We start from the raw sequence: 12,500 nt of genomic DNA, 5'->3' as shown, positions 1-12,500 counted from the left end.
GGCGACTGCGTCGCTGCCCAAGTGACGTCACTCATGCGACTCCTCCATGTCTCTCGCTGTCACTCAAGTGACTACTGGCCAATCACAGCGCGTCTTTTCCGGGACTTATGTTACGCTTCCGCTAATGCTTTGCAAGGAATGTCGGGAAAATTGTGCCTTCAATGGTGACACGCGCCTCAGAGCCGGAAAGGGCGTCTACGTATATATGTCTATGGTTATACCGACTGCTGTTAGCATCGTTAGCTTAGCATCGTTTAACCTTTGACCTGTAGGAGGAGGAGGAGGTTATACCGACTGCTGTTAGCATCGTTAGCTTAGCATCGTTAACCTTTGACCTGTAGGAGGAGGAGGTACACCGACTGCTGTTAGCATCGTTAGCTTAGCATCGTTTAACCTTCGACCTGTAGGAGGAGGTTATACCGACTGCTGTTAGCATCGTTAGCTTAGCATCGTTAACCTTTGACTTGTAGGAGGAGGAGGTACACCGACTGCTGTTAGCATCGTTAGCTTAGCATCGTTAACCTTTGACTTGTAGGAGGAGGAGGTACACCGACTGCTGTTAGCATCGTTAGCATCGTCAGCTTAGCATTGTTAACCTTTTACCTGTAGGAGGAGGAGGTAGCGACTCTGTTATCATCGTTAGCATCGTTTAACCGACTCTGTTAGCATTGTTAGCATCGCTAACCTTTTGACAGCGTGGCACGCTAGGGGAAGGGGGTGGGGCGGGTCTAGAACAGCTGTCTAGAACATGGGGTCCAAAACACAGAGCTAACATTGACCTCTGACCCCTCCTCTGTCTGCCCCTCAGCCAGCCTCCCAGTTCTTCTTTGACCTGGGGGGGGGCAAGAAGCAGGGCAGGGGGGGTCCCGCTGGGGGGCGTGGCCGCAAGAGACCCTCGGAGGGAGACGACCGGCAGTGGGACGGGGGAGACAGACGCCCCCAGGGACAGCACGACGGAGACAGACAGTCCCAGGGACCGCACGACGGAGACAGACAGTCCCAGGGACCGCCCGACGGAGACAGACAACAGAGGCAGCCTCGCAGACCTCGTGAGTTCACCTGCATGATTCATACTAGTCTCTCGTTGCCAGACTGTTGCCTCTCGCAATTTCCAGATGCTTCCGTCATACAGTCTGGAGCAACGGAAGCTCTGATCATGAGTAAAATATAAATGCTTCCGTCGTACAGTCTGGAGCAACGGAAGCTCTGATTATGAGTAAAATATAAATGCTTCCGTCGTACAGTCTGGAGCGACGGAAGCTCTGATCATGAGTCAAATATAAATGCTTCCGTCGTACAGTCTGGAGCAACGGAAGCTCTGATCACGAGTCAAATATAAATGCTTCCGTCATACAGTCTGGAGCAACGGAAGCTCTGATCATGAGTCAAATATAAATGCTTCCGTCGTACAGTCTGGAGCAACGGAAGCTCTGATCACGAGTCAAATATTAATGCTTCCGTCGTACAGTCTGGAGCGACGGAAGCTCTGATCATGAGTAAAATATAAATGCTTCCGTCGTACAGTCTGGAGCAACGGAAGCTCTGATCATGAGTAAAATATAAATGCTTCCGTCATACAGCCTGGAGCAACGGAAGCTCTGATCACGAGTCAAATATGTCTGTGTCTCTCTCTCTCTCTCTCTCTCTCTCTCTCTCTCTCTCTCTCTCTATTTCTCTCTCTCTCTCTCTCGCTCTCTCTCTCTCTCTCTCTCTCTCTCTCTCTCTCTCTCTCTCTCTCTCTCTGTCTCTCTCTGTCTCTCTCTCTCTCTAGCGGTCCCTACTGGTCCATGCTGGTTCTGTCTGGCCAGTCCTCAGGTGGAGAAGCACCTGGTCATCAGCATAGGAACGCACGTGGGTTACGCACGCACGCACGCACGCACGCACGCACGCACGCACGCACGCACGCACGCACGCACGCACGCACGCACGCACGCACGCACATGTTGATGACATTTAGCCTCTCAGACCCAAAACGAAAGAATATTTTGTTGTCGTTGGATAATATTTTGTCCACAATTCCATCCATGCTGTATTGATGTTGGTACCATTAGGAGAGATAACAGGCACACGTTGATCAAAATAACAATTCTTCTACATTCTCTAATTGTGTAGACTTCTGGTAAATTAAGTAATGCAGATGTTTAACAATAATTTAACTCTTGAGAGAGTAAAATGAAACCAAATGTTTATTTAAATGCATATGATGTATTTATCATGTGTTGTTCTTGTTTACTGTAAATCGCTCTGGATTAAGAGCGTCTGATAAATGACTACATTGTAAATTGTGTCTGTGTGTGTGTGCGTACGTGTGTACGTGTGCGTGTGTGCGTGCGTGTGTGTGCGTGCGTGTGTGTGCGTGCGTGCGTGGGCGTGCGTGCGTGCGTGCGTGCGTGCGTGCGTGTGTGTGTGTGTGTGTGTGTGTGCGTGCGTGTGTGTCCCCAGTGCTACGTGGCGCTGGCTAAAGGCGGCCTCACCCCGCAGCACGTGCTCATCCTGCCCATCGGCCACTGCCAGTCGGCCGTGGATCTGAGCGCCGACGCGCTGGACGAGATGCGGCGCTACCAGAGCGCTCTGCGTGCGTTCTACCGTGCCAATGCGCAGCGCTGCGTCGCCTTCGAGAGGAACTACCGCAGCCAGCACATGCAGATGCAGGTAACTTAACCCATTTCGACCTGAGGACGATTCTACAAATGAATTCTAAATCCTGACAGTTTTCTTGAAAAACCCCATGTTTCTACGTCGGTGGTGCTCTACCTTTTTCATGTCAAGGACCCCCAGGATTATCTGTATTTGGCCACCAACCCTCATCTGAAAATCTTGCTCCAGGGACCCCCCTCCCAGAAGCAGAGATTTGTGTTAAAAACGTTCGCTCTGAAATATATATATGTTCAAAGATTTGTGTCACATTTTCACGATTTTTCCAAAACAGCAGACTCTTGTAGATCTGCTATTTTTCAATAGCTAAAGTAGAACATGATGCTTCACGAGTGAAATATAAATGCTTCCGTCGTACAGTCTGGAGCAACGGAAGCTCTGATCACGAGTAAAATATAAATGCTTCCGTCGTACAGTCTGGAGCAACGGAAGCTCTGATCACGAGTCAAATATAAATGCTTCCGTCGTACAGTCTGGAGCAACGGAAGCTCTGATCACGAGTCAAATATAAATGCTTCCGTCGTACAGTCTGGAGCAACGGAAGCTCTGATCATGAGTAAAATATAAATGCTTCCGTCGTACAGTCTGGAGCAACGGAAGCTCTGATCATGAGTAAAATATAAATGCTTCCGTCGTACAGTCTGGAGCGACGGAAGCTCTGATCATGAGTCAAATATTAATGCTTCCGTCGTACAGTCTGGAGCAACGGAAGCTCTGGTCATGAGTCAAATATAAATGCTTCCGTCGTACAGTCTGGAGCAACGGAAGCTCTGATCACGAGTCAAATATAAATGCTTCCGTCGTACAGTCTGGAGCAACGGAAGCTCTGATCACGAGTCAAATATAAATGCTTCCGTCGTACAGTCTGGAGCAACGGAAGCTCTGATCACGAGTCAAATATAAATGCTTCCGTCGTACAGTCTGGAGCAACGGAAGCTCTCATCATGAGTAAAATATAAATGCTTCCGTCGTACAGTCTGGAGCAACGGAAGCTCTGATCACGAGTCAAATATAAATGCTTCCGTCGTACAGTCTGGAGCAACGGAAGCTCTGATCATGAGTAAAATATAAATGCTTCCGTCGTACAGTCTGGAGCAACGGAAGCTCTGATCATGAGTCAAATATAAATGCTTCCGTCGTACAGTCTGGAGCAACGGAAGCTCTCATCATGAGTAAAATATAAATGCTTCCGTCGTACAGTCTGGAGCGACGGAAGCTCTGATCATGAGTCAAATATAAATGCTTCCGTCGTACAGTCTGGAGCAACGGAAGCTCTGATCATGAGTCAAATATAAATGCTTCCGTCGTACAGTCTGGAGCAACGGAAGCTCTGATCATGAGTCAAATATAAATGCTTCCGTCGTACAGTCTGGAGCGACGGAAGCTCTGATCATGAGTCAAATATAAATGCTTCCGTCGTACAGTCTGGAGCAACGGAAGCTCTGATCATGAGTCAAATATAAATGCTTCCGTCGTACAGTCTGGAGCAACGGAAGCTCTGATCACGAGTCAAATATAAAGTGGAAGTGGAGCCTCCTCTTTACAGTCGTGCAAATGTATTCTAATATAAATAGAAATCATCTAAGCCTTTATGGCTTGTTGTTTAGCAGGAATGAAAATAACACAATAAGCTCTACAGATTGCCAGCTTCCTTCCTCAGGTTTGGGGAGCTGTAGTTCCAGACTCTATATATAATATAGCTAGGGATGCACCGAAAGGGAAATTCTTGGCCGAATACCCAATATCCGAATATGATTATCCCGTTTTGACCTGAGATCAGATTCTAAAATTGTCTTCTAAATCCTGACAGTTTTCTGAAAAAGCTATGTTTCTATGTCAGTCGTTCTTCGATTTTTCAAAAATAGCAGACCTACAAGCTCGTAGCGCGCCACTCGGTGCTTATTTTGAAAAATCGTGAAAATGCGGCACAAATCTTTGGAATATATATATATATTCTTACAGAAGACTTTTCTTTAATTTTATTTCGACGTCAGGCCTAAATGGGTTAAAACACTCGCATGAGTCCATTTGGTTTCATTTTTATGCTCAAGAGTTAAAGGTGTAATAATAATAATATTAATAATGGGTTTTATTTATAACGTACTTTACATTGGTTAGAATCTCAACGTGCTACAGTGAGCAAATGCAGAAGAATAGAAACGAAAACATAAGAAGCATTCCATCATCTGTAAGGGTCCATTTGGTTAACGCTGTGAGCGCCCCCTGCAGGTGGTTCCAGTCCCTGAGTCGGTGGTAACTGAGGACCTGAAGGAGGCCTTCATGGTCCAGGCTCAGCAGCAGACCATGGAGATGATGGAGATCCCTGAGCACAGTGACCTGAAGCAGGTGCATGCACACACACACACACACACACACACACACACACACACAGTGACCTGAAGCAGGTGCACGCACGCACGCACGCACGCACGCACGCACGCACGCACGCACGCACGCACGCACACACACACACACACACACACACACACACACACACACACACACAGTGACCTGAAGCAGGTGCACACACACACACACACACACACACACACACACACACACACAGACACACACACACACACACAGTGACCTGAAGCAGGTGCACGCACACACACACAGTGACCTGAAGCAGGTGCACACACACACACACACACCCACACACACACACACACACACACACACACACACACACACACACACACACACACACACACACACACACACAGTGACCTGAAGCAGTAAATGGTGCATGAATGAATGAATAAATTAATTCATGAATGAATGAATGAACCATGCAAGGCACCAACCTGCACATCAGGAGCAATCAGGGGTTCAGAGTCTTGCTCAAGGACACTTCCACACTACCTCTGGGGGAGCCCACAGGGTTCGAACCGGGAACCTCACGCTTCCCATCCGGCCACTCTACCGCTGATCCACTGCCGCCCCCACAGTAAAATATTAACCATGTTCAACTCATTGTAGCTGCACGTTCTTGCTCCGTGGCTGACTCTGTGTGTGTGTGTGTGTGTGTGTGTGTGTGTGTGTGTGTGTGTGTGTGTGTGTGTGTGTGTGTGTGTGTCTGTGCTTGTGTCTGTGTGTGTGTCTGTGTCTGTGTGCGTGTGTAGATTGCCCCTCCAGGGACACCATACTTCTACGTGGAGTTGGACTCGGGAGAGAAGCTCTACCATCGCATCCACAAACACTTCCCTCTGCAGTTTGGAAGGTAAAGGGTTAAACCCATTTGGGTTTGGACAGTTTTCAGAAGAACCTCATGTTTCTATGTCAGTGGTTATCAAACTATTTCATGTCAAGGACCCCCAGAATGATCTGTATTTGGCCGCCGACCCCCGTCTGAAAATATGCTGTTCCCCCCCCCCCCCAGACGCAAAGATTTGAGTTCAAAACGTTCGCTCTGAAAGAATATTATATTCAAAGGTTTGCGCCACATTTCCATGATTTTGTAAAAAATAGCAGATCTACGAGCTTGTAGATCTGCTATTTTTCAGCAGTTACAGTATAACATAACGGTTAACACACATGCATTCCCGTCCTTCGGAAGGTAACAGATTTAATATGATATAATACTTTATTGGAAGGTAACAGATTTAACTCATTAACGGGAACTCCTTCTATGGTTATTATGGCCGAATCACGGTGACACAAGCTTGACGATGGTGTGCGTGTGTGTGCGTGTGCGTGCGTTGCTTGTGTGCGTGCGTTGCTTGCGTGCGTGCGTTGCTTGCATGCGTGCGTTGCTTGTGTGCGTGCGTTGCTTGCGTGCGTGCGTGCGTGCGTTGCTTGCATGCGTGCGTTGCTTGCGTTGCATGCGTGCGTGCGTGCGTGCGTGCGTGCGTGCGTGCGTGCGTGCTTCTGTGCTTCCGTGCGTGCGTGTGTGTGTGCGTGCGTGCTTCCGTGCGTGCGTGCGTGCGTGTGTGTGTGCGTGCGTGTGTGTGCGTTCAGGGAGGTGCTGGCCAGCGAGGAGGTTCTCAACATGCCGACGCGCGCCGACTGGAAGGAATGCAAACAGAGCCGAGAGGAAGAGGAGGAGTTTAGCAAACGACTCCGAGAGCAGTTCCAACCGTTTGACTTCGCCCTGGAAGACTGAGACGACCTGGACTAGCATGCTACGACTTCGCCCTGGAAGACGTTTGACGTCTGCTTCTGTTGTCTCTACCTTGATCTGTCCACTAGTCTCCTTGATCTGTCCACTAGTCTCCTTGAACTGTCCACTAGTCTCCTTGAACTGTCCACTAGTCTCCTTGATCTGTCCACTAGTCTCCTTGATCTGTCCACTAGTCTCCTTGATCTGTCCACTAGTCTCCTTGATCTGTCCACTAGTCTCCTTGATCTGTCCACTAGTCTCCTTGAACTGTCCACTAGTCTCCTTGATCTGTCCACTAGTCTCCTTGAACTGTCCACTAGTCTCCTTGATCTGTCCACTAGTCTCCTTGAACTGTCCACTAGTCTCCTTGATCTGTCCACTAGTCTCCTTGAACTGTCCACTAGTCTCCTTGAACTGTCCACTAGTCTCCTTGATCTGTCCACTAGTCTCCTTGATCTGTCCACTAGTCTCCTTGAACTGTCCACTAGTCTCCTTGATCTGTCCACTAGTCTCCTTGAACTGTCCACTAGTCTCCTTGATCTGTCTACTAGTCTCCTTAAAGCTCCTATAAGCAATAATATGTCCACATTTAATTACTTTTTGTTTTTTCCAGACAGCCAGCAATGGGTAGAACGCTCCCAAAACATGTAGTCTCTGTGACACATCTAGGGGCCACGATCTGCATTGAAAGATGTTCCTAGAAGCTTTGTCATTGGTCGGAAAAAAAACGGTCGCAATGGCTAACCAATCAGGAAGTAGACAGGCATATCGACCAATGACAAAGCTTCTAGGAACATCTTTGAATGCAGATCACGGCCCCTAGAGGTGTCACAGAGACTACATTTGTTTGGGAGTGTTTTACCCATCGTTGGCTGTCTGAATACCAAAAAAAGAAAAGAAAAAAGTCATTCATTTGTTTTGACATATTATTGCTTATAGCAGCTTTAACTTCTCAGCTCCTTCACAACACACACCACAATACTGCCTTTTATTTCTCGGTTTACAAACGCATGTGTTGTTCCATCGTCACTTCTGTTGGCCTCCAACTGAAGGCCTGCCCTGTTTATCAGGTCTTTGATCTGTTTATCGGGTCTTTGATCTGTTTATCGGGTCTTTGATCTGTTTATCGGGTCTTTGATCTGTTTATCGAGTCTTTGATCTGTTTATCGGGTCTTTGATCTGTTTATCAGGTCTTTGATCTGTTTATCGGGTCTTTGATCTGTTTATCGGGTCTTTGATCTGTTTATCGAGTCTTTGATCTGTTTATCGAGTCTTTGATCTGTTTATCAGGTCTTTGATCTGTTTATCAGGTCTTTGATCTGTTTATCGGGTCTTTGATCTGTTTATCGGGTCTTTGATCTGTTTATCGGGTCTTTGATCTGTTTATCAGGTCTTTGATCTGTTTATCGGGTCTTTGATCTGTTTATCAGGTCTTTGATCTGTTTATCAGGTCTTTGATCTGTTTATCAGGTCTTTGATCTGTTTATCAGGTCTTTGATCTGTTTATCAGGTCTTTGATCTGTTTATCGGGTCTTTGATCTGTTTATCGGGTCTTTGATCTGTTTATCGGGTCTTTGATCTGTCTATCAGGTCTTTGATTATCAGGTCTTTGATCTGTGTATCGGGTCTTTGATCTGTCTATCAGGTCTTTGATTATCAGGTCTTTGATCTGTTTATCAGGTCTTTGATCTGTTTATCAGGTCTTTGATCTGTTTATCAGGTCTTTGATCTGTTTATCGGGTCTTTGATCTGTTTATCGGGTCTTTGATCTGTTTATCAGGTCTTTGATCTGTTTATCCGGTCTTTGATCTGTTTATCAGGTCTTTGATCTGTTTATCGGGTCTTTGATCTGTTTATCGAGTCTTTGATCTGTTTGTCGGGTCTTTGATCTGTTTATCGGGTCTTTGATCTGTTTATCGAGTCTTTGATCTGTTTATCGAGTCTTTGATCTTTTATCGGGTCTTTGATCTGTTTATCGGGTCTTTGATCGGACACGCAAAACGTGGAGGTCGGCCAGAGACCATCGCATCGCACGTTACTTTTCAGGAAAAATGTCATCATGAAAGAAAATGACTTGTGTTCCTTTATTCAGTCACAAGCGCTTTATATTAAAATGTTTGGGTCTGCTTGACGACAATGAAAAGTGTCATAAGATCAATGCAGTGTCATTTCCGTCATCCAGAATGAGATCAATGCAACGTGTCACTGACGAAGCAGGGACCCCCTTAGCTGAGACACTGACGAAGCAGGGACCCCCTTAGCTGAGACACTGACGAAGCAGGGACCCCCTTAGCTGAGACACTGACGAAGCAGGGACCCCCTTAGCGGAGACACTGACGAAGCAGGGACCCCCTTAGCGGAGACACTGACGAAGCAGGGACCCCCTTAGCTGAGACACTGACGAAGCAGGGACCCCCTTAGCTGAGACACTGACAAAGCAGGGACCCCCTTAGCTGAGACACTGACGAAGCAGGGACCCCCTTAGCTGAGACAATGACGAAGCAGGGACCCCCTTAGCTGAGACAATGACGAAGCAGGGACCCCCTTAGCTGAGACACTGACGAAGCAGGGACCCCCTTAGCTGAGACACTGACGAAGCAGGGACCCCCTTAGCTGAGACACTGACGAAGCAGGGACCCCCTTAGCTGAGACACTGACGAAGCAGGGACCCCCTTAGCTGAGACACTGACGAAGCAGGGACCCCCTTAGCTGAGACAATGACGAAGCAGGGACCCCCTTAGCTGAGACACTGATGAAGCAGGGACCCCCTTAGCTGAGACACTGACGAAGCAGGGACCCCCTTAGCTGAGACACTGACGAAGCAGGGACCCCCTTAGCTGAGACACTGACGAAGCAGGGACCCCCTTAGCTGAGACACTGACGAAGCAGGGACCCCCTTAGCTGAGACACTGACGAAGCAGGGACCCCCTTAGCTGACATACCTGTACCTCTTTCCCTCTACACCAAGACAACATGGAAAATAGCAGATCTACAAGCTCACAACGCCTCGCAGGGCGAGGCGTTGTGAGCTTGTAGATCTGCTATTTTTGTCTGATGTTCTCTAATGTACAAACAACAAATCACACCCACGTGCTCAACCAATCAAATCATCGCAAATGCCCCCCTCCCCCCCTCCTGTATATTAACTCTGAGGACCCCCTATAGGGGCCACAGACCCCCTATAGGGGCCACGGACCCCCTGTTAAAGACCCCTGGTAGCCTATTGATGTCATTTGGATTGTTTTTGTTTAACGGTTGAAGACAGGTGCGTGCGTGCGTGCGTGCGTGCGTGCGTGCGTGCGTGCGTGCGTGCGTGCGTGCGTCCGTGCGTGCGTGCGTCCGTGCGTCCGTGCATGCGTGCATGCGTGCGTCCGTGCGTGCGTCCGTGCGTGCGTGCGTGCGTGTTCTAATCTAAAGTAATTCAGTATTTTCTGCCGTCGGTTTCTTTGAACGGTCTGATCAGTTTATTTCAAGAAGATCTTGTGTTATTTTTATGGATTCCTGGATTCTGTTCTTGGTGTCTGTAGGTGAATGACTGTTTAATAAATCCTTATTTTATACTTTTGTGACGTCATAGATGTTGTTTACTGGAAAACAAGCAAAAGGAGAATGTGTTATGATTTATTTTCTTTTTGACATCTTTAGTTACCTCTGATTGATACACTATTATGTGTCGTATAAAGTCATGAAAATTAGCCCCACTCTTCCCAGCTGTATATTAAGTTATTAACGCACTAATATTCACAATGAATCCAGTAGCATTGTGACATGTCCCAACGTGGAATGGGACATTTTACATAACAGAGACCTTATTGTAGTACAGTAGGTAAGTACAATTTACAATGTAGTCATTTATCAGACGCTCTTAATCCATAGCGATTTACATTAAGCAAGAACAAAAAGCATGGCAATACATCACATACATAAATATAGTTATCATGAAACATGTAAACTAAGAACGTAACAGTGGAATATCTATATAATGAAACTACATATAAACTATACTATCCATAATATACCATGATGTGCTATGACTACATAAAATGCAATTAGTGCTGTCTACGTAACATGCTATAAAGTGTATAAAATGATATCTAAGTCTACATACAGTTATATCTAAGGGTACAGTAAGTTATATCTAAGTCTACATAGTTATATCTAAGGGTACAGTAAGCGAGAACAACACATGGTAATACATCACATACATTAAATATAGTCATCAAGTATCATAGAACCTCATCAGTCTCTAACAGTAGAATATAGAAACAGGCTCATAAGTACATCATTAGGTGATAGTTCTACTTTTACACCACTAGGGGGTGTGAAACTGCTCGAGTAACTTTTTTAAATTAAATGTTACTCCTTATTATTAAATAAAGGGACGTTTGTTTATTTATTTATTTATTCATTCATTCATTCATTCATTCATTCATTCACTTACTAACTATAAACTAAATTAACATAATCATCACGGCCAGAGGATCATTCACGGCACAGTGGCGTCGTGTCTGCGTCATGACGTCACGTTACGTACCTTACGTAGCGCTGAGTGAGTGACCAATCAGAGTGCGGCAGGATGACAACGCTTCCGGGCTTGGATGGATTTTGATTTTGAACCAACGTGTTTGGAACTAAAATAAATGATTGTTTATTATCTGTTTGTTTTGGAACTAAAGGAAGATTTAAACACTGTGTTCATCCTCTGCGTTTTGGAACTAAAGGACTTCAGACGCTTCTTCCGTCATGGAACTCATTCTTTACGGAACTATTGACGTTATTATAGTCGAACTGTTTTTTGTTTTGGACTCTTCAGAGCGACGTGGAATTATAATGGAACTATAAGACGTGGAACTAGAATGGAACTATAAGACGTGGAACTAGAATGGAACTATAAGACATGGAACTATGAGACGTGGAACTAGAATGGAACTAATGATGAGGTAAACTCTTCATCTGTTTGAATTGTTGTGACTCTTTAGAGCAGGATTATAAACATTGTTTACAGTTAATTATCTGTTTGTTTTGGACTCTTTGAAGTTCATAGTCATCCTGTATGTTTATCTAACGTTGTTTTGGACTATTTAGAGTCTTTGTTGTTGTTGTTGTTGTGAATCTAAACAGACTGAGTGACGTTGAGCTGTTATAACAGCTGTTGTGGCAGCGGTGGCCGAACGGATAGCGGCGCGGTCTTGATACCGGAAGGTTCCTAGTTCGAATCAGCCGTCCGACACGTTAAAATTACCACCGCTGAAGTGCCCTTGAACAAGGCATTGAACCACTACGATGAAATGTGTTCTATGAGCAGGGCCTGGCTGGAAACAAGTTCTTGAGCTTAGCCCAGATACCCTGGGTAAATATAGATTTCATTTCATTTCATTTCAACAGTTCAATGGAGATGATGTTTGTTTTTAGCATAGCACAGCTAGCATGGCTAGCCAGCAGTGAGTGAGACATGAGCTGAGGCAGGCAGACAGACAGACAGACAGGAGTTCAGACAGACAGACAGACAGGAGCTGTGACAGACAGACAGACCAGCAGTGGGTGAGACAGGCTCTGTAGCAGACAGACAGCATAGAGCACCAAAGTTTGACGTAAGTATCGCTAGAGGGCGCTAAGTCCGCAGTGACACCTCCCTGACAATATAACGATACAGAGACACCTCCCTGACAATATAACGATACAGAGACACCTCCCTGACAATATAACGATACAGAGACACCTCCCTGACAATATAACGATACAG

General features: G+C 46.2%; 2 protein-coding genes across 4 annotated transcripts in view; both read left to right on the top strand.

The window, feature by feature from the left end:
• Positions 1-8,131, top strand: part of cwf19l1 (CWF19 like cell cycle control factor 1) — a 25,672-nt gene extending 17,541 nt beyond the window's left edge. For all 3 annotated transcript variants that reach the window (XM_079531172.1, XM_079531171.1, XM_079531173.1), the window contains exons 10-15: positions 809-1,049; positions 1,772-1,851; positions 2,443-2,652; positions 4,885-5,001; positions 5,781-5,878; positions 6,616-8,131. In XM_079531172.1, coding sequence (XP_079387298.1) covers positions 809-1,049; positions 1,772-1,851; positions 2,443-2,652; positions 4,885-5,001; positions 5,781-5,878; positions 6,616-6,760 — 891 coding nt within the window. In that variant the 3' untranslated portion in view covers positions 6,761-8,131. The remainder of the gene's footprint in view (positions 1-808; positions 1,050-1,771; positions 1,852-2,442; positions 2,653-4,884; positions 5,002-5,780; positions 5,879-6,615) is intronic.
• Positions 8,132-11,337: 3,206 nt separating this feature from the next.
• helq (helicase, POLQ like) overlaps positions 11,338-12,500 on the top strand; it is a 55,562-nt gene continuing 54,399 nt past the window's right edge. Inside the window, exon 1 of the mRNA XM_079531174.1 lies at positions 11,338-11,697. The gene's annotated coding sequence lies outside the window, so the exon portion shown is untranslated. The remainder of the gene's footprint in view (positions 11,698-12,500) is intronic.

Source organism: Electrona antarctica (genome assembly GCF_951216825.1).
Source record: "Electrona antarctica genome assembly, contig: scaffold_58, whole genome shotgun sequence".
Lineage (NCBI taxonomy): Eukaryota > Metazoa > Chordata > Actinopteri > Myctophiformes > Myctophidae > Electrona > Electrona antarctica.
This window is presented reverse-complemented; position numbering and strand designations above follow the sequence as displayed.